The 22802-nt window shown below is 45.2% G+C and overlaps 1 protein-coding gene across 4 annotated transcripts in view; it reads right to left on the reverse strand.

Moving 5' to 3' along the window:
- Positions 1–435: 435 nt before the first annotated feature.
- The window catches only part of COL26A1 (collagen type XXVI alpha 1 chain), a 105299-nt gene continuing 82932 nt past the window's right edge, over positions 436–22802 (reverse strand). For 2 of the 4 annotated variants that reach the window (XM_083587855.1, XM_083587856.1), the window contains exons 4-14: positions 19934–19995; positions 17479–17635; positions 15827–15916; positions 13615–13767; positions 10043–10135; positions 8029–8090; positions 7608–7670; positions 6343–6387; positions 5122–5206; positions 4046–4186; positions 436–3118 (exon numbers count right to left, since the gene is read on the reverse strand). In XM_083587855.1, the coding sequence (XP_083443981.1) occupies positions 4053–4186; positions 5122–5206; positions 6343–6387; positions 7608–7670; positions 8029–8090; positions 10043–10135; positions 13615–13767; positions 15827–15916; positions 17479–17635; positions 19934–19995 (944 nt within the window). In that variant the 3' untranslated portion in view covers positions 436–3118; positions 4046–4052. Of the gene's footprint in view, positions 3119–4045; positions 4211–5121; positions 5207–6342; positions 6388–7607; positions 7671–8028; positions 8091–10042; positions 10136–13614; positions 13768–15826; positions 15917–17478; positions 17636–19933; positions 19996–22802 lie in introns of all 4 variants that reach the window. The other 2 variants (XM_083587853.1, XM_083587854.1) reach the window with 1 other exon arrangement.

A 22802-nucleotide genomic window follows, 5' to 3' on the forward strand; every position in this document is an offset into this window, starting at 1 on the left:
TGCCCCAGCCACTCTGGGTGGCTAGCAACATACCCTGTATATAAAAACATAATAAAAATTAAACATTATAAAACTTCCCTATATTCCCCTGTGTCCAACCAGTCCATGACAAGGGGGAACGATCTGGGTTCAACCTCCAGTATCCGCAAGCTGGGCTTGGAACGTTCCTTGACTGCAACCCTGGAGAGCAACTGCAGGTCAGTGTTGGCAATACTAAGCTTGATGAACAATGTCCGGGATCAGTATTTATTTACTATTTCATAAAATTCATATGCCTCTTGATCGTAACAAACCTCAAAGCAGTATAGTGCTTCCTGGTTTGATCCAGCACGACTCTGTGCTAAGAAACCCCCACATTGTGTAGTTATATTTTGTGGTGCAACTTTTGGCCAAAAAGCTGGGCCTAATAGAGAAATAAAGGACAGAAGGCTCCACTTTTCGCTTACAGTATGTTTTATTTCTCAGTGCATTAAATAAGAAAGTTTTGGTATCTATGGGTTCTTTAATAGTGTCTCCAATAGTACAAAACATTTCATACGCAGTAATGAAACCCATAGCAAATTGGGAGGGTGGGAGAAGATACAATTAACAGCTGGCAGGTCTGAACAGTAATGATGCACGATCTGTAGGCAAAAGCTTTCTTTTCCCTTTAGGGGAACTATTTCCCTTTAGGGTCAGCAAATGGAAGCCTCCAGGCTGAACCAGGTTTCAAAACTGCCCTGCCCACATCAGGTTTCCACATCTCAGACCCAAAGCGAGGTCTGCAGGTAGCTGCAACACGAACTTTTGAAAGCAGGCTGCTTTGCGATGGAGAGACCCAAGCTGGCTTCAGTGTCTGCCTGAAATCTAGCTGCCTAACCGGAGATCGCTGCTCTATAGCCTGATAAACCAATAGAGCTCATGAAACAGGGCGAAAGCTCGATGAACCTTGGTAGCTGAACATCAGCGAGACCACACAACCAGTTGCGAAGGCAAGGAGTTTATAACAAGACGAGATATTTGCGAACATTTAAAACCACACAGAGATCCGGCCTAAACCGTCTTGTATAGCTCAAAACAGCTCAGAACGAGCTTTGTGGAAATTAATAGCACCTTTCCCGTTCGTTTGATTCCACAGCAAACGGTGGGTTTTGTGGACACCCCTGTAAACACTAAAGCAGAAGGGGCAGGCGGCTGCCCCCCCTCAAAAAAGATATTGCAGAGATGGAAATGTTTACGAAAATGTTGAGCAAAACGACCAAGGGGCTGGAACAACTCCCCGATATGAGGAAAGCTCGCCATATTTATGACTTTTAGTTTAGGGGGAAAGGGGAGTATGAAGTGAGGTTACAGAGATGTTTTTTTCAAAAATATACATGGTGTGGAGAGGTATTAGTGCAGTGAAGTGTTTAGTTTGTTGAACATGGGAGAGCCGGGTTCAAATTTCCACTCACCCATGTAGTTCACTGGCTGGGAGCTAGGACCAGTCACTGCCTCTCAGCCCAAACTATCTTACAGTGGGTGGGGATTATATGAGAGGGAGAACCATGTACACCATCTTGAGCTCCTGGAGAATCCGCAAGGATCTAAATGCAACAAATATAAGTCTTAGGACAGGCATAAACATAAAGAATGGTATTGACACCCACAAGAGATGAGATGGCCGCCATCTTGGATAGCTTTGAAAGAGGATTAAACCCTTAAAATGGCTTTTCTTATCTTCTTCTTGCACGCTGGGAGCAAACCTATATACGTACTTGCAGAGGCAAAGAAGAGTGTAGGAATCCCCAGTTATTACTCCTCTCCTACAAAGTGGCATGAGATGGGGGAGGATTTCTGATTTACAGCAGAGATCAGGCTTTTTAACCCCTGCCCTGGGACTTATCTTACGGGTTGGAATGCGGCTTTGAGTTCTCAGCTCAAAGAAAGGACCTGAATGTTTAAAATAACCGCATTACTAACAGGGGTAGTCAGTCTTTTAACAGGGTGTGGGTAAACTCTGGCAGAACCAGTTCCTTACTGGCTTTGCATCCTGAGAGAATGCACTTAGGATCACATAATTGTAGCGTTGGGAGGGTCAGCCACTCCAACTGCCTGCAATCTCTTTTATTGGTTGTGGACTAGTAAATACTGTTGGTTGATAAGCCTAGCTGAAACCGATGAACCAGAATTCCCCCGGTAGGCTCTTTTCACTAGTGCATGCATTTGTAGGTGCGCTTTCTCCCAATAGATGCATTTATTTATTTTTTGTAAACACTGGTGGATGAGAGAACTGCCCTGCAGAGTATGGATACGTGTGAATTTTGTAGGACGGCTGTGTTTCGCTTCCCATGCTGTGCGACGTCGATAAATTCTGTGTGCAATTTCTCCCCCATCCTGAATGGAGAGAGAAAGAACTGTGCAAGAAGGAATAGAGCAGTCTGCTGGGTGTGCATGAATTCTCTGGAACTGTACCCTTGCTCATATGTGAAATGAGGGATCTGGGACTCCAATCACCACCACTGCTCTCCTGGAAAAGCTAAAATGTCTCCTTCCTTTGTTTCTTCATATACTTACATGGCTGTGTTTTATTTTTTCCCCTTTCGAGTTTGCAAGAAGCTTGTTGGACTGCCTTTCAAACAAACTTCCTGCTAGATCTGTGATTTGTTCTGAAGTCTGTCAGGCCTGTCTTGTACTAGTTCCCCGATCAAACATTTTGGTACCTAATGAAAAACCCACCTAAAAATTAAATTGGTACAACAGCCACATCCAGCATGAATTCACAGAATCACAGCTAAATATTTCAGAATGAAAGCGGATTCCACCGCAGACACAAAAGGGTACTTCGGCAAGCAGGGGTCGATGCAAAGGCTTCCATGAAGGTGGGAAATTTGGGCAGCTTTTGCATCAAGAGCACCCTCTAAGAAGTGTCTTTATCACACGTGGCCTTTGGGGTTTCTGGGCATGACGGTGGTCATCTGAGATGGACACTGACACAGGGGCAGAGATAGGGCAATGTAGTAACTGTGAAGTATACATTTTAAAGATCAAAGAGAGTTCAAGGAATGCCTTCCTATTCCGACGGGTTGATCCATCCTCCTGTCCTGCAGGGACCTCTGTGCCTAAATCTCTGGAAGATCTTCAGCCCTCGCTGTTGGACCTATCAATAAAAGGGCTCATTACAGTGGGACGCCTCCCAGATGCGGGGAAAAATACACATGTTGCAATTTTGTCTGACCTCGGCCCCTGCACAGTTTTATTTCCAAAGAGGAAACTTTCCTCCTTGAGATGAAGCAAGATTGTTTCGTTCAGCCTGGACACTGAAGTCCACCTCTGAGGGCCTTCTGGCAGTTCCCTCACTGCGAAAAGTAAAGTTACAAGGAACTAGGCAGAGGGCCTTCTTGGTGGTGGCACCCGCCCTGTAGAACTATTTGACTTTTTGTATATGCTGGAAGCCGCCCAGAATAGTTGGGGCAAGCCAGTCAGATGGGTGGGGTGGAAGTAAAATAATAATAATAATAATAATAATAATAATAATAATAATAATAATAATAATAATAATTTCATTTGAAGCTAAATGGTGATGAAAGCTGTACTGATCCAATCAGTGCAAAGAAAGCCTTCTGTGCAAAACAGACCCACAAAATCAAGTACCCTGGAGGAAAAGGGTTTGAATAAATGGAAACTTTAAACTAGCAGGGCCCACTCTGATCTAGCAGCAGATCTCCAGGGATCCAGGACAGAGTCCTTCCCAGCCCTCACTGGAGCTGCTGGGGTTTAAGCCTGGGACATTCTGCATATAAAACAACGGGAGTGAAGTTAAGGCATGACCAACTTGTCCCCTTGATTTCAATGGGGTCAAGGCATGGCCAGCTGAAGCTCAATGAGCACATGACGCAACTCAGCTCCCTTATAACCTGGCAGTGGATACGTTGCAGTCTTTCCCAGTGGCACCACTGAGGATTGAACCTGCAGCCTTCTGCAAGGCAAATCAGACACTCAACCCCTGAGCTACGAGCCCTTCCCCAGCACAGCCTCTGCATGCAATTTGTCATTGTGCTTAGACACAATGGATCAGGGCCCTTACTGGTGTCCTATTTCCTTCGGCTCCTTTTCCCTTTGCTCTCGCTGCCGTCCAAAAGAGAGGAAAGAATCTGGTTGGAGTGATGCCGCTTGGTTTTCACGTTTGCGCGGAGAGAGCCGCCCAGGATCACGTCTTGTCCCGAGCCTGGTTCAACGGAAGACAAAGAATCTGAAAACAAAGGAAAGCCAGGGACAGGGAGAGGCAGTCAGGCCTGGGGGCCAGATGTGGCCCTCAGGATCTCTCGATGCGGCCCTGGGGATTCTCCCCGGGGCCACCCCCCTCACTGGCCCCAATCTATCCCTTCCACAGGCGCTAATGCCTGGCTGGAATGCATCTCTGAACTGTGGCAATGCCTCGATGGAGAGAGATGTGATGTGGCAGGAACTGGGAGAAAGAAACCTCTTTTGCCCAGTTGCAGAAGCTTACTGTACTGAAGGTAAGCATCATAGCCTTTGCATATCATCCACTTTTACTTCTAGCCCTGCCCACCCTCTGCATGCAGTTTTCCCCACCCCCCAGCAAGGGAAATATTATTATTATTATTTATCATTACTATTTATCAATTACATTTCTATACTACCTTTCACCCAATGATTGGAAATGTGTTTGTATTTATTTATTTATATCCCTTCTTTTTTCCTGGCCTGGGACTCAAGACAGCTTATGCAAATTAAAACAAGGCAGAAAGCTAAAAACATATCAAATATCATGCTTAAAAACGTGATTAAGCTGTAACAGGATTAAAACAATAGAAAAACAAATCTATGAAAATACAGATAACAAAAACAGCACAGCACTATTGAAAGCCCTTTCCTTAAAAAACAGTCTACTACCAAAGCCTGTTGGAATAAAACAGTCTTCACTTGTCGGTGGAAGAATAAGGAGGGAGCCTGTCTGGCGTCTCTTGGGAGGGAGTTGCAGAGTCTGGGAACTGCCACCGAGAAGTCTTGCTTACCGTGATCTGTAAGGTACTCAGGGAGCCCTTTCTGGTGGAAGAGCTGCATAAATATTATTCAATCAAAGGCGCCTCCTCTCTCCCCATAAGGCAAAGCTGAGCAGAACATTTCCCCATCACTCACCATGGATTCCAATCATATGCTCTAAAATTAACACCCTCTCTGCTAAAATCTTCAGGGCCTCCCGAAGCTGTTGGACACCTTCGCCCTACAAAGGAGAGGAGGTCTGGGTTGCTGGAGGCAAGGCATTGGTTCATGCATTCAAGGGACACCCGTTCCTTAGGGAAATTGCAACCACCCTGCTTAGGCTTCTTCCTTCCTTACTAAAATAGCCAACTTGTATCTGGACTGTACGACGGGGTGGGGCGTGACATGGTAGAAAATATATAGATGGTTGATAATATATATATCCACGCACACTAGGGAGAAGGGAAGGCTGCCTTCAGTATAGGTCTCTACAATAGGTCCTTAGGACTCACTCGTTCCCGTCTGCAGAACTCTCAGTTAACAATGGTTAATTAACAACTAGCAGCCTGAAACCTGGCATTGCATGGAAATCGCAGTTTTGAAAGGTTCCGTGTATCATCTTGACTCAAAATGGCACTCAAATACGTCCAAGCATAGCTGAAAACCTGTTCACCCATGGTTCAAAATTTGGTCATTTAAGAAAAATCCCAATGCATAGAGAACAAACGACTTTCCAAAATATACAGCAGATTATAGTCATACCTTGGGTTACAGATACTTCAGGTTGTGTGTTTTCGGGTTGTGCACCGCACCGAACCCAGAAGTAACGGAACGGGTTACTTCTGGGTTTTGGCACTTGCGCATGTGCAGAAACACTAAATTGCGCTTTGTGCATGCGCAGAAGCGCTGAATCGCAGCCCACACATGCACAGACGCGGCACTGTGGGTTGCGAACGTGCCTCCTGCACAGATCACGTTCGCAACCCAAGCGTCCCCTTTATTGGGTGGTTGTTGTTTTTTGATGTTGCCATTTTCAGAGAGTTAGTGTTGCCTGGCCATTCTAGATTCTTATGCTTTCGGCCATTAAAACGTATCTCTTCTGGGATCTATTTTAGCTGCAAGGCATACTTTGCATACACAATACATAAAGGACCACAAGGCAAATCCTGCAATATTAAGGAGCCTTCGCCAACATGGTGCCCTCTGGAGGTCGGCTCCCGTTGGCGACAGCCAGCACAGCGCAGTTGTGCAGCCTGATGGAAGTTGTAGTCCACAACCTCTGGAGAGCATCAGGCTGTCGAAGGCAGATCTTAAATACCTCCTAGCAAGGGAAGGGGGGAGAGTGTAGCAACAATAAAGAACTGGTTGTGCTCTTACATCTGCGCCTTTGTCTCCTTCGTCACCTTTTTTACCGGGTTCCCCCTAAAAAAACAAAGAACACGGAGAAAGAATGAGGAAAAGAAGCAGAAGAAGAATCCCAGTCGCTAACTAGCAGGTGTTTCAAACAACAATGAACACTGAGCCTGATTTGTTTGCAAGGGGAACTGATGGTGTTGGCTGTTTGGGCGAGTTTTTGCTTTGATTTGTTGGTGGGGAGGCTAGCAAGAGTCCCACACTCCCAAACCAACTTTCATTGCAACTGGATCCCACTGGGAAATAGTGATAGTTTACATGCGTTGCCACAAGGAAACCCCTTGACTTTCATAGAACTTCCTTTGGAGCAAATGGTTGTGGGTGGCAGATTTTGCACAGGGATAGCTGATACTAACTTGCTCCCCCAGGAGGCAGTGATGACCACCAACTTGGATGGGCTGAACAAATTCTGAGGTGGAGGGTGGGGGATAAGGCTATCTGTGGCTACTAGCCAGGATGGCTATGCTCTGCCTCCATGGTTGGAAGATATTAGAAGTATGCCGGAGATATAATGAGGTAGAGGGTACGTTTTATCATACATGGTGGACTTGTAAAAGGGTAAAAGAGTATTAGGAAATGATACATAATGAATTGAAAAAAAATGTTTAGAAGTACCTTTCCAAAAAAACAACAAACCAGAGTCCTTTTTGTTGGGGATAATTCAGAGGGAAATTCCCAGGTGTCAAAAAAGACTATTTTTGTATGCTACTGCTATGGCCCATGTTTCGCTAGCTCAAAAATGGAATACGAACGAAGTCCCAACCAAAGAAGAATGGCAACTTCAACTAATGGAATAAGCGTAACTTACAGATTTAACATATAGAGTAAGAGAAGAAGAAGAAGAATATACGTTTAAAGAGGACTGGAAAATGTTTATATGGGTGAAAATTGCGTACATTTAAAAATGCTGGTAGCATTAAGATAAATTCAACAGTGTAAATAAGTTTTGGTGGTGTAACAATGGATTACTGAATGGCTTAATTTGTTTAAAATATGTGCGATCAAAGAAGGACTAGATGGGCCACTGGTCTGATCCAGCAGGGATCTTCTTAGGTTCTTATCATCCCTGATCATTGGTCATGCTGGCCGGGGCTGATGGGAGCGACAACTGGACAGTCCAAAGTTCCCGATCCCTGATTTCCTTGCAGTTGCCAAGCAAGGCCACCCAAATACATGAATGAAGGAGGCACCAGGTGATTTGCCATGCATGGACTTGAAGGTGAACTCACCCTTTCTCCTCGATCTCCTTTGGAGCCTTTTGATCCGGGCTGTCCAGGAGAACCAGGCATGCCCTGCAGGAAGAAAGAGAAGGGGGTAGCCGCCGAGTGTAGGAATGCTTTGCTCCCATACAATATCTTGTGCAATGGAACAAGACCTTGATCTGGGAGCGGATAGAACTTCAGAAAAAGCAGCCCTCTCTTGAAAGGTATCTTCTGTTTATTAGGCAAACCTGCCCCACATCTGATGTCGCGTGGGATATCAACGAGGGGCAGGTGGGCGTGGTTCAGCCTGGTGGGCCAAAGGAGGGGAGAGAACCATGGGCTGGAGGTTCCCAACCCCTGAGATAAGACCTTGGGCCTTTGGGAATGGGGGAAGGTGTGAGGAGGGTTGAGGCAGGAGAAATAAGGCGGTTAGAAGATTGCCACCTACCTGCAGCCCAGGTGCGCCAGTAGGTCCCAGGGCCCCCTTGGGACCAGAAGATCCAGGTGGCCCTAGTTGGGGGGGGGAGAGAAAAAAGATCATCAGCTGAGAATATTAGGAGCTAGTCTGGATTATCAGCACAAGAAAGTATAGGATATGGCCTTACTTGAACAACCGGCATTCAGATTAGGAGTCCTTAGAGACCAAAGCAAAAAAGATAAATTCTAATTTGGTATGGCATGGCTCTCCCTTGTTCTTAAAATACACTGGGTTATAGCCAATGCTAGTCGTACTCAGAGCAGACCCACTGAAATTGATGGGTACAACTATCTTAGGTCTATTAATCTCAGTGAATGAAATCTACTCTGAATGGAACATACAGTGGTACCTCAGGTTACAAACACCTCGGGTTACAAACACTTCAGGTTACAGACTCTGCTAACCCAGAAGTAATAATAATAATAATAATAATAATAATAATAATAATAATAATAATTTTTTATTTATACCCCGCCCTTCTCGGTTCAAAAAACCGGGCTCAGGGTGGCTAACAACAAATTTAAAACACTTAATTGATGCAACAAAAAACAGCATAACAGTATAAAACATGAATAACAATAAATTCAGAATTCCAAAATCAATTTAGGGGGGAAATTCATCCAATAAACATTAGATGATCACCAGAGCTAGCTGGCTAAGTTAGTCCTATTTGGGCCAAGGGAGAATTAGCTGTGGGATCCCAGAGCGGGTAATCTTCATAAAAAGGGGAGGGAAACAAGGGGAATAAAAGATCAGTAGTACCTTGGGTTAAGAATTTTACCTCAGGATGAGAACAGAAATCACGCGGTGGCAGCAGGAGGTCCCATTAGCTAAAGTGGTACCTCAGGTTAAGAACGGTTTCAGGTTAAGAACAGACCTCCGGAATGAATTAAGTTTGTAACCAGAGGTACCACTGTAGTTATAGATAGAACCCAAAGCACTCTAAGTAGAGGAGAATAGCCAATGGCCTACCTAGCCCAGTATCCTGTTCTCACAGTGACCAGCTGTGAAGTCAGAGCACAGCCATCATGACTAGTAGCCATTGAAAAAGCCGGCTTCCTGGATATTGTCCGCTAATACTTTACACAGGGACAACGACACCCAGCTAACCTGCTCGCCTTCATCCCCGGAGATCTGCACAGCCCACCAATTTTATTTTATTTTTGCTATGGCCCTTGACCTTTCCCAGCTCCAGAATCGGAAGTTTGCAACTCTGGGCAAGAGATTCTCTCCGCTGTCTTTTTTCTAACAAGGAAGCGTTTTATATTTTTTTTAAGAGCGTCTTCCTGGCATGGAGCTGGAGTGCTTGGCAGAATGAGAACACTCATTTGAACATATCTACTTGTTATGCTGCATTGTTAAGGAGACGTCTCCTAATGGCTTTATCCCACTTAGGGAGTGTGTGGGTGGGGGGATTATAATTTCTTCCAGACGCCGACTATTAATTACACTTGCAGTTCGTCAGGGAGGGGGGGGGGGGAAACGGATGAGGACTCCTTCCAAACTCAGCTTTTAATTGTTTCAGATGAAACCCCCACAAGCATCAGGCACCCACCAGGGCAATTGAATCAGCCTCCATAATTAATGCAGCCCTCATATATCAAAGTCAGGGATGAAATGAAATGAAGTCTAAATGGATGAATGTGGTAATAAGAACGGGGGGGGGACGACTGGGGGCCCTCTTGCGCTCTTGACGGGAGGTCATTTCTGAGTGCCTCTCATGCAAAACCACTTAAGACTTTTTCCTTCTTCTTTAAATCAACATTTTTTTAAAAAATGGAAGTGCACGCTCAAGTCTAATAGCTGGGATTCTTCGTAGAATTGTAGAGTTGGAAGGAATCCCGAGTAGTAATCTAGTCCATGCTCCTGCAAAGCAGGAATCTCGGCTAAAGAATCCATGGCAGTGCCTGGTTTCATTGTTCCGGCTGCTGTCCCTGTTGATTCCCATTCCCTGAGCCTGTCTCTTTCAACCAGATCTATTTACCTGGAAGTCCAACGGGCCCAGGTGCGCCACGAGGCCCAGGCAAACCAGCCAGGATGGTGTCAATCACGGTGGATGCCAGTTGTGGCTCCCCATCTGCGTTAGAGAGAATCAAGGAGAGGAAACTGCTGTAATTGAGGAGCGCAGGAATTTGGTGAATGTTTCCCATCGTTTGGTGACATCGTGGTGATTTGGGGCTCATCCCCACTTCCACTAGCCCTGTGGAGGGGTTCCAGCAGTTTTCGCCATGTCTCGTTCCTTTCCTAGGAAAAACCTGGCCTTTAGCGATAAATCGGAACAAACAGCATTCTGTGGGAAAACCCCTGAATTGCCATTTGCTCCAACTGAGCACTAAATAGAGGCTTCCCTCCTGGGGAAAGAAGCGGAACAAGAGGTAAACTCTTTGTTAGCTGCCTTGAGCAAGTCAGTGAAAAATTATTACAGTGGTACCTTGGTTCTCAAACGCCTTGGTACTCAAACAACTTGAAACCCAAACACAGCAAACCCAGAAGTAAGTGTTCCGGCTTAGGAACTTTTTTCAGAAGCCGAACGTGCTCTGTTTTGAGTGTTACACTTCCAATTTGAGTGCCATACTTCCGTTTTGAGTGTTACGCTGAGGTCTGTCTGTTTTTGCTATTTATTTTGTGTTTTTGTTTTTGCGGCTCTTTTTGTTTTGTTTTTGTGACTGTGTGGAACCCAGTTCAACTACTGATTGATTGATTGATTGATTGATTGATCGTGTGACTGCAGTACATTGTTTACTGCTTTCATTGTATGGATCAATGGTCCCGTTAGATAGTAAAATCAATGTTAAATTGCTATTTTAGGGGTTGTTTTTAAAAGTCTGGAACAGATTAATTCATTTTGCATTACTTTCTATGGGAAAGCACGCCTTGGTTTTGGAACACTTTGCTTTTGGAATGGACTTCCAGAACGGATTAAGTTTGAGAACCAAGGTACCACTGTACAGAAGACTAAGAATAATACTATCTGGAAAGTAATATACAAAATCAGGTCTGTTAAAACAGAGATAGATTAAAAACAGTACAGCACTATTTAAAAGTGGGACCTAATCTAACTGCTTCAGTAATGTATGGATGCTTCCCCACCCTTATTCTGGAAGGTCCATCATTTGGAGCCATGTGAGGCTAAGAGATCATAGTCGCAGCTTGCTCCAGAATGGAGCCTGCTTTCTTTACCACGGATGGCTGAAAAAGTGACAGGCAATTGCTGACAGCAGGAAGCTCTGGTGCATTGAAAGCATGCTGGATAGTCACAATCAGGCACACCCACACCCAAAAATACCCCAAATAGGTCTGTTCTTCCCATACTTGTTTTGGGAGTGTGTGTCGTCCGTAAGCAGGGCTCTACTTCCCTCTGCTGTTGACAGTTTGGAATCCCATGTCATCGGTTTTTGGGTGTGCTGCATTATGCAAAGGAATCTTTTATGCATTAGGTCTCCACAGCTTGAAGAACCGGCGTTTCCAGCCAGCCTCAAGGGAAGGGAACTTGCACAAAAGCCAATAAACAAAACTAGCCAAGCTCCGATGTTTGCAAGTGCAAGGCCAGCTTTGATACAAGGCAGTATAGATCCCTGCAGGATCTGAACCAAGGACCATCTAGTCCAGTGTTTCCCGAATTTGGGTCTCCTGCTGTTTTGGACTACAACTCCCATTATCTAGCAAGACCAGTGGTCAGGGATGATGGGAATTGTAGTCCAAAAACAGCTGGAGACCCACGTTTGGGAAACCCTGATCTAGTCCAACATCCTCTTCCCCAAAGTGGCCAAACAGATACCGTATTTTTCGCTCTATAGGATGCACCCGACCATAGGACGCACCTTGTTTTAGAGGGGGAGAACAAGAAAAAAAAATTCTCCCCCTCTCTGCTCAGCGCCCCTTCAGCGAAGCGGCAGGAGAAATGGAGCCCCTTCCATTTCTCCTCCCGCTTCGCTGAAGGGGCGCTGCACAGCTCTCCCTCTCTGCTGAAGCCAGGAGAGTCTTGCTCTCCCGGCTTCAGCAAAAGGAAGCCGAAGCCTTCGGAGCGCAGTGCGAGTTCCTGCTGCGCTCTAAAGGCTTCAGGTGGCTATCCCTGAAGCCTGGAGAGCGAGAGAGGTCGGTGCGCACCGACCCCTCTCGCTGTCCAGGCTTCAGGGAAAGCAAAGCATAGCCTCCGGAGCGTGGCGGGAGCGCTCCCTCTACGCTTCGGAGGCTTCGCGTTGCTATCGCTGAAGCCAAGGAGCCTGCATTCACTCCATAGGACGCACACACATTTCCCCTTAATTTTTGGAGGGGGGAAAGTGTGTCCTATAGAGTGAAAAATACGGTACTTATTGTGAAGCGCATGAGCAGGACGTGAGGACAACAGCATTTCTCCACATTGCTGGTGTTCCAGCAAGTAAAATTCAAAGATATCTCATCCATGGCTGGAGGCAGCAGCGCTTCTGAATACCACAGGAAGGGAGAGGACTCTTGTGTTCGAATCCTGCTTGAGTGTTTGCCATGGGGTCATCTGGTTGGCCACTGTGAGAACAGGACGCTGGACCGGTCATTGGCCATTGGCCTGATCCAGCAGGCTCTTAAGTTCTGATGAGAGCAAGCTATGTAGAGGATGCTTGGTGCGTCACACTTGCTTTATATATTTATTCTAAAAATGCACATTCCCGAATTCTCAAAAGAAACCCAAGGCAGCTAGCAAGCCCAAACATCACACACTGTTGAACTATATTGCTATCCCCATGCCAAGTCCCAATCATGTTGTCACCAAACACCAAGCTAAGAATTAGTGCCTGAGCGTGCTTTCCCCCTCTCCACAACTCCCAGGGTTGTGCCTCTTAGATTTGTGAGCCTGAGAACAGGAGAACTCGCAGGGTCTTCTCACCGATCGTTGTAAACCACTCTGGGAACCTTTCGGGGATGATCAGTTCCAGCCAGCATGACCAGTGGCCAAGCACGTTGTCCTAAAACATCTGGATGCAGCCAGATTGACCGCTGCCCAAGGATGGAGAAATATGTCAGACTCTTCCCTTCACATTTGGTTTAAGAAGGCCTTAAAGGTAAAGGTACCCTTGACCATTAGGTCCAGTCGCGGACGACTCTGGGGTTGCGCGGTCATCTCGCTTTATTGGCCGAGGGAGCCGATGTACAACTTCCGGGTCATGTGGCCAGCATGACTAAGCCGCTTCTGGCAAACCAGAGCAGTGCACGGAAACACCGTTTACCTTCCCGCCAGAGCGGTATCTATTTATCTACTTGCACTTTGACGTGCTTTCGAACTGCTAGGTTGGCAGGAACAGGGACCGAGCGACGGGAGCTCACCCCATCGGAGGGATTTGAACCACCGACCTTCTGATCGGCAAGTCCTAGGCTCTGTGGTTTAACCCACAGCGCCACCTGCGTCCCTAAGAAGGCCTTACATATCACAATTTCAGAAAAGTTTGCTAATGTATTTCCTAGCAATACAAAAAATTGGCATGAGCAGATTTTTATTCTGAAAGTGTGGCCCAGAGAAAAAGGTTTGAGGGCCACTGGGTGAAGCAGATGATTGGCTCCTCTTCGAAATGGAAGGAGACCTACTTTCTTTCTCAGCGTTGGGCTGCAGCGAGTACAGAACTCCTTGCTGGAAGGTTAATGGGAAGCCAGGAGATGCTGGGGGTCCTGGAGGTCCCGGAGGGCCAGGAATGCCGGTTTCACCTGGATATCCCCTGGGTCCCGGAGGTCCAAGCAGCCCTGCGAACCAGAACAAAGAGAAGTCAGGGATTACCCAGGCATTTGGAGAATGCTAGCACTGCATGCACTTGAGATAGCAAGGTCCTGTTCCGGATGCCAAGGCATCACCCTGGAACACGAGGAGCACTGATTGAGAGCCTCTCCCCCAGCACTAAAGCCTGGCTGGACATGCGCTGCTGTTCCATCGCCAAGTCACAGCCGCGCCACAGCTGGATCATCAAGCACCATGTGTTTACATGCAAGTTCCAGATGTTCCAGGAGGCAGTCATGGTGGATCAAGGAGCAAGAGATCCTCAGTGTATCAGCTTTGAGCCTCGGACGGGAGTCTGAGTTAAGCTGGGGACCAGGAACAATGACTATGAAGCCAGAAGTCAAGACCAGCCAGCAAGGAGAGGGCCACACCATAAATTTAAAGCACATCCAGCACACATTGAAAGCACATGGTTTCTACCAAAGAATCCTGGGAAGCTATCGTTCTTGGGAATGGTGGTTGTTGTTGATGATTTCTACCCCACCCATCTGACTGGCTTGCCCCAGCCACTCTTGGGCGGCTTCACAACAGAGCACTGCACATTAAAAAACTTCCTGATACAGGGCTGCCTTCAGGTGTCTTCTAAAAGTTGTGTGGTTCCTTATACGATACGATACAATACGATATCTTTATTGTCATTGTCCCTTGCGGAACAATGAAATTGAAAACTACATAAAACTACATAAAAACTACATAAAACTACCACAAAACTACATAAAACTACATAAAAACTACATAAAACTACCACAAAACTACATAAAACTACATAAAAACTACATAAAACTACCACAAAACTACCACAAAACTACATAAAACTACATAAAAACTACATAAAACTACTACAAAACTACATAAAACATTCAAAAACCCCCCAAAACTCTAAAACCCCATTTTAAAACACACTATACTCCTTGACATCTGTGGGAGCACGTTCCACAGTGTAGGCACCACTACTAAAAAGGCCCTCTTCTTAGTTCCCTGCAACTTCACTTCTTGCTGTGAGGAAACTGCCAGACGGCCATCAGAGCAGGACCTCAGTGTCTGGGCTGAACGACAGGGGTGGAGACACACCTTCAGGTATCCAGGGCCAAGGCTGGTTAGGGCTTTAAAAGTCAGCACCTGTCAGAGGCTGGGCAGAGGAGGAGGAAAGTTGGAGACCGCCTCCCGATCCTGACCCTTCCAGGGAGGAGGAAGAGGAAGACAGTATAGACTTATAACAGTGGTTTGAGGGAGGTCAAAGCTCAGGGGCAGATGAGGGAGAAAGTTGGGAAACAATGGGAGAGGAGGAGCAGGCAGAACCAGAGCAGCAGCTGGCTGACATGTTGTCATTTGAAAGCATTCCAGGCCCACCACCTCCCAAAACCTGGTAAGCCTTAAAAGTAGGAGAGCAAAGAGCTTGAAGACAGAAGGCCCTTAGCAGTCCATGAAGAGGTGATGATGATGACGAATGAGGAAGCAGGAGAGAAGGGGATGGAGATTCACCCGGGACAACGCCATTATCCAAGAGGCTGGGTTCCATAGCCTCTCTCTGTAAAGTTTGAAATAAAAAAGGACTGCAAGAAACTTTTCCTTGTCTTTATACTTTCCTGGGCAACCAGCCGGGGGCCGCTGACAGCACCCTGACAGCACCAACACTTTGAATTGTGCTCGGAAATGTACTGGGAGCCAATGTAGATCTTTCAGGACTGGTGTTATATGGTCCCGACAGCCGCTCCCAGTCACCAGTGTGACAGTTGTGTTGTGGATTAGTTGTAGTTTCCGAGTCACCTTGAAGGGTAGCCCCACATAGAGCGCATTGCAGTAGTCCAAGCGGGAGATAACCAGGGCGTGTACCACTCTGGCGAGACAGTGCACAGGCAGGTAGGGTCTCAGCTGGCATACCAGATGGAGCTGGTAGACAGCCACCTATAGGTCTGTGAGGGGGAAACTACATCCCTGCCTGGAGATGCTGGGGTTTGAACCCGGGATATTCTGCTTGCAAGGAAGACACTCTACTACCGAGCGGTGGCCCTTCCTCCCGAGACTCACCTGGTGGTCCAGACGGGCCCCTCTCACCAGTCTCTCCCTTTTCACCTTTCGGGCCTTGCGATCCTGGTTTCCCAGCCGGCCCCGGTAATCCTGAAAACATTGAGGGCACAAACAAGTTTGGCAGAAAAGACAAGAAGCCGCACCCCTTTGCAGAGAAGATGTACGTGTGAAGCTGAAAGCAAATATGTAACATGGAAGAAAGCACCTTGAGCAAGAGCAGAGTGCAATTCACTCAGGTCAACCCAAGCGGTGGGCTTGGGTGGAGAGATGAGCCAGTAGGATTCAAAATAAAAACACACACAAACATACACTGGCAGACTCTGCAAGAAAATGCCTCCTGGATGAATTATTATTATTATTATTATTATTATTATTATTATTATTATTTATACCCCGCCCTCCCCAGCCAAGGCCGAGCTCAGGGTGGCTAACAACCAATAATAAAAACAAGTTGAATGAATACAGCCTAAAAACAAGATTAAAATACAACATTAAAACATTAAAATGCAGCCTCATCACAGGAGGAGAAAGGAAAAAAGAAAGAGGGGGAGGGAATCAAACGGACTCTAAGCCAAAGGCCAGGCGGAACGACTCTGTCTTACATGCCCTGCGGAAAGAAATCAGATCCTGCAGGGCCCTGGTCTCATGAGGCAGAGCATTCCACCAGGCCGGAGCCAGTGTTGAAAAGGCCCTGGCTCTGGTTGAGGCTAATCTAACTTCCTTAGGGCCCGAGACCACTAGGGTGCTGCTATTTATGGATCTTAAGGTCCTCCGTGGGGCACAGGTCTGAAAATGTCATCAAACACCATCAAAAATGGGAAGAGGCTCTCTCCTGTCTCTGGAGAAGGAGGGTGAGCTCCAATGCTAGCCATACCAGGGACTCAGCTATACAGCTGCAAATAGAACGTTTTAAGTGTGTTTTAAGTGCACTATACAAATGTAACACCAGATGGCGCTGATGAGTTAATGGCAAATTCCATATACAGTGGTCCCTTGGTTTGCATACATTTTGGATTACAAATACATCAAACTCGGAAGTATGTGTCCCGGTTTGTAACCTTTTTTTGGATTACAACCCTTTTTTTTTTGGATTACGAACAATTTTTGGGGGGGGGGGCCCATTGGCGAAAGCGCACCTTGGGTTACAACCTGTTTTGGTTTACAAACGGACCTCTGGAACAGATTATGGTTGTAAACCAAGGGACCACTGTACTATATATTTTACAACTTTAAAAAAAAAAAATCACAGTGTTTTTTCTATCTGTTTTTGGGCTGTTTGTTGCCTTTGTAACTTCCTGGTCCGCTACTACAGTAAACAATATCCTGGACTCAATGGCCCTCTGTTGATTTATCAGAGCTTTCCTTGTGGTCTAACTTGGGCGACAACCCCATGAGAAAAATGTTAACCAATTAAATTAATTTATTGAACTAAGAGCAGCTATTGCAAAACAGCCAGGTATAAATGCTGCAAGCGAATAAATGCAATAAAGCACTGTAATACAGAAGTAGGATGGAGCGGACTTGGGCTGCAGGTAAACAAATAAAATTACAGATAATCGCATGCAAAAGCGACACAGGCCAGCTGCAGTCTGATCGGCTCCTCCTTCGCACAGCGTGATGGGCAGGGAAAGGATTCTCTGCAGTTTGCTCACCGATGGGTCCTGTGGCTTTCCTCAGAATGGTCCCTGGATTGGCCAGGGGAATGGCATCTGGCACCAAGTCGTCGTACCACGTGGGGACCGTCGTCTTTGCCATCGGCAGGTCGTTTTCTGACGGCGGAGCCTGCTCTGCAGCCTCGAGCAGAAGGATCTGGATTCAAGTCACAACAATCAACCGGAGCCCCAAACAGCTTGAGAGACCAGTTTAACCGTGACCCCTGCTGTTGTTTAAAACCACCACTGAAAAACCTGCCTTCTCTTTTTTGCTCCCGACTTCAGAAGTGCCAACTTCTGAAAAAGATTGCAGGGGCCCGACGCAACGTCCTGACATCATCATCATCATCATATACTTATACCCCACCCATCTGGCCTGGCTTCCCCAGCCACTCTGGGCGGCTCCCCACAGAATATGAAAAATACGATAAAACATCAAACATTAAAAACTTCCCTAAATAGGGCTGCCTTCAGATGTCTTCTAAAAGTCAGATAGTGGTTTATTTCCTTGACATCTGATGGGAGGGCATTCCACAGGGCGGGTGCCACCACCGAGAAGGCCCTCTGCCTGGTTCCCTGTAACCTCACAGTGGGGGAACCACCAGAAGGCCCTCGGAGCTGGACCTCAGTGTCCGGGCAGAACGATGTGGGTGGAGACGCTCCTTCACGACATCATGAGGAGCCAGGCGTGGACCCGAACACAGTGGCAGCATGGCCCCAGAGGCCAGCGGCCAAGTTACCATTGGCCAGTGGTGGCTGCAGCAGCAGAATCCACCAGCCACCGAAGCCAATCCGCACTTGGCTCTGTGTTTGCCCTCTTCCACCCTCTGAATAATGGGGATGGCGGCCCCATCATTAAAAAAAAAAATTTGGAAGGCCCCTAAGTGCCTTTGCTTTAGGAGTTGTTGCCTATGCCTGTCTTCATGCAAATCAAGGACTGTGATGAGCCAATCCTCCAATGAGGGCTGTGTGATGACAGCCTTACATTTGTATGTATATAGGAAGAAAATAATTCCTTTTTTCCCATTGGAAAAGCGGGACCGCATTATAGGAAACTGCAGCCATGCAGAAATGATGTGGGTCATTCTATCAATCCCATGCGGAATCAATCATATCTATGATTTGTGTCGTGTTATTTTGTGACGTTCCGATCATCCTGGCCTGCTTCTTCCACTGGACTGGGGGACACCAGCTCAGGTCAAATACTGGAAGGTTTGAGACAGAGTGCCTGGAAGCTGGGATTTATATCAGACATTTAATTCGCACTCCGGAGGGTTTTTGTTAAAAATGTGGGCGGGTTTCACAATAACAGGCTAGGGAATGTGGTCATGCGAGGAATCTAGTCATTAAATGGGGCTTCAAAGAGTGTGTGTGGAGCAGGGCTGTCCTCATAGCCAGATGAACGACACTCGCCATCTGCGTGCAAAGCCACGGAGAAGGATGGATCGGGTGCAGGGGAGCTCAGGACACATCTTGTCCAAAAACAGAGGAGATGCATCACAGATGCTAATTTGAAGGTACGGGTGCAAATTTAGAAAAAAAATACTAGAACTGCCTATCTCACTAAACACAGAATCTTCAAATATCTTAGCTCACCCTGCCCAACAAGGTGATTCTGGGGATCCTACAAGCAGGACCAGAGTCCAGTAGCCTTTGCCTCGTGTTCCCCAGGAACTGGGCCTCTGGGTGGACACTGTACAGCAGGGATGGGGAGAGCCTGCAGCCCTCCAGATGATGATGGACTTGCCCAGCGCCCATTAGCCTCACCTGACAGTCACCGGGGAGGGAGGATGGAAGTTGTAGTCCAATAACATCTGGAAAGCTACCAGGTTTGGGGGAAGCTGGTCTAAAAAAATAGGAAGCCCACCCCACAGTCTCCCATTGAACAAAATCTTGCTGGCTGTATGGAGCAAGCTTTGAATGTTTAGCCTGCAAAAGAGGAGACTAAGAGGAGGTATGATAGCCAGCTTCAGATATCTACAGAGCTGTCACATGGAAGAGAGAGCAAGCTTGTTTTATCCTTTTCCAGAGGGCAGGACATGAACCGATGGCTTCAAGTGAGAGGAAAGGAGATTCCGACTAAACATTAGGAAGAACTTTCTGACAACAAGAGCTGTTTGATAATGGAATGGAGTCCCTTGGAAGGTGGTGGACTCTCCTTCACTGGAGATTTCTAAACGGGGGTTGGATGGCCATTCTTGGGCTGTGACTCCATCATTGCAGGGGTTGGACTAGATGACCCCTAGGGTCCTTTCCAGTTCTAAGATTCTGTGATTCTAGAGCCCTTAGCCTATCCAACTTTTCCTTGAGAAGCTTATTGTTTTAAACTGTTTCAAATATAGTGTAATGTTGTATTTTAATATTAATGTGTTTTAATTGCAGCCCACCCTGGGACCTTGGGGTGAAGGATAGGTAGCAGATAGTAAAAGGAATAAGAATAAGAATAATACTTTACCTTGGCTTCAAGGGTGTTCAGCCTCTCAGTCATATCTGTGAGTCTCGTGCAATTCATACATTCTAAAAGGGGGAACAGGGGGAACACAGTTAAAAACAAATCAACGACATTTGGAAATATTTGCCACTATTTTCATTTTCATGTATGTATTAACATTTATTAACAAAATAAAAAAACTCCTTCCAGTAGCACCTTAGAGACCAACTAAGTTTGTTTTTAGTTTTTTTTAAAAAAAATATTTATTACTTTTTCAACAATTTAAACACTACAAAAAAAATAAACAGTACAATACAATACAAAAACACTACATAACACTAACACATTAAACTAACAAAACAAAACAAAAACAGTTTAAAACACATCAAACAATTTCAATATCTTATCTTTCATTCACTTATTTCAACGACCTCCTCACACCTCCCTTTTTGTATTCCACTTCTGTTAATTGTTTCAGCAATTCCTTTCCATCTTCCTCTGTTTTCTATCCTATAATTATCTTAACATATTCTAACCTTATTTTTTCCTTTAATACTCTAATAATCTATTTATACTTAATTCCTTATAACATTTCTACTAAAGCCATATAACTTCATTCCAACATTTTTCTAACATTCATTGATTTTACAGTATTTCTGTAAATAGTCTTTAAACTTTTTCCAGTCTTCTTCCACCGACTCTTCTCCCTGGACTCGGATTCTGCCAGTCATTTCCGCCAGTTCCATATAGTCCATCAACTTCATCTGCCATTCTTCCCAGGTGGGTAAATCTTGTGTCTTCCAATACTTCGCGATGAGTATTCTTGCTGCTGTTGTTGCATACATAAAAAAAGTTCTGTCCTTCTTTGGCACCAATTGGCTGACCATGCCCAGGAGAAAGGCCTCTGGTTTCTTCAGGAAGGTATATTTAAATACCTTTTTCATTTCGTTATAAATCATCTCCCAGAATGTCTTAATCCTTGGGCATGTCCACCAAAGGTGAAAGAATGTACCTTCAGTCTCATTACATTTCCAACATTTATTGTCGGGTAAATTGTAAATTTTTGCAAGCTTGACTGGTGTCATGTACCACCTATAAATCATTTTCATTAAATTTTCTCTTAGGGCATTACATGCCGTGAATTTCATACCTGTGGTCCATAACTGTTCCCAGTCAGCCATCATTATGTTATGTCCAACGTCTTGTGCCCATTTAATCATAGCTGATTTCACCATTTCGTCCTGAGTGTTCCATTTCAACAGCAAGTTATACACTCTTGACAAATTCTTGATTTTTGAATCTAACAATTCTGTTTCCAATTTTGATTTTTCCACCTGGAAACCAACTTTTTTGTCCAAATTGTATGCCTCCATTATTTGGTAATAATGGAGCCAATCTCGCACCTTGTTTTTCAATTTTTCAAAGCTCTGCAGTTTTATTCTGTCTCCATCTTGTTCCAGAATTTCCCAATATTTCGGCCATTTGGCCTCCATACTGAGTTTTTTCTGTGCCTTCGCTTCCACTGGTGACAACCATCTTGGGGTTTTCTTTTCTAACAAATCCTTATATCTTATCCAAACATTAAACAATGCTTTTCTAACAATATGATTTTTAAACGCTTTATGTGCTTTTACCTTATCGTACCACAAATATGCATGCCAGCCAGATGCATTATTGAAGCCTTCTAAATCCAACACATCAGTGTTTTCAAGAAGCAGCCATTCTCTCAGCCAGCAAAAAGCAGCTGATTCATAATAAAGTTTAAGGTCTGGCAAGGCAAATCCACCTCTTTCTTTGGCATCAATTAGTATCTTAAATTTTATTCGAGGCTTCTTGCCCTGCCAAACAAATCTGGAAATATCTTTCTGCCACTTCTTGAAACAATCCATCTTATCCAAAATTTGCAATGTTTGAAACAAAAACAACATCCTTGGCAACACATTCATTTTTATCACAGCAATTCGACCTAACAAAGATAACTTCAAATTTGTCCATATTTCTAAATCCTTTTTCACTTCAATCCAACATTTTTCATAATTATCCTTAAATAAGTTCACATTTTTGGCAGTCATATTAACCCCTAAATATTTCACTTTCTTAACCAATGTTAGTCCTGTCTCCTGAAACTTCTCTCTCTCATTCACAGTTAAGTTTTTCTCTAAAACCTTAGTTTTCATCTTGTTCAACTTAAAACCTGCTACCTGTCCGAATTCTTGAATCAGTTCCAATACCCTTTTAGTACTAGATTCTGGCTCCTGTAAAGTCAATACTAAATCTTCTCTGTTCCCCCTGACAGCAACAGAATGTCATTAAGGCTACATTTGCACCATAAATTTAAAGCACTATGCCACAACATTAAACAGTCATGACTTCCCCCAAAGAATTCTGGGAGCTGTAGTTTTTTGAGGGTGGCTGAGAGTTGTTAGGAGGTTGGTTGTCAAATCACAATGAGAGTTGCAAAGAACCACCAGTGTATCTGGGGACTGTCAGCCATAATTTTTCAGCAGGTATTGGTTAAGAAGAAAGTCATTTTTTGGGGGGGGGGAACATCTCCGCTCCCAATCCCCACTATTCAATGAACAATTTTATTAGATCAACTATAGATTAATGAAATCTCCTCTAGGGACAAATATTTATATAAAGAAGCAAAAATACACAAAAAGATCCTTCATGGTGCATATTGATCTCCAAACCAAGGAACATCGTTTTCTTTCATTACAGATGATTCGCAAGATTCTCAGCAGTTTTAGCGAATAACTCTTTTCAAACACATTTGCAGCAATCAGGCAAGAAAGCTAATTTTTCTGACCTTCTGTAAAGTTGGATCATTTATTAATAAGTTGGTGCACAGATCTCTCTCTCTCAGATTGATCAATCAATAAATAAATACCCA

The sequence above is a fragment of the Podarcis filfolensis genome, assembly GCF_964270895.1.
Source record: "Podarcis filfolensis genome assembly, chromosome: 15".
NCBI classification, from domain to species: domain Eukaryota; kingdom Metazoa; phylum Chordata; class Lepidosauria; order Squamata; family Lacertidae; genus Podarcis; species Podarcis filfolensis.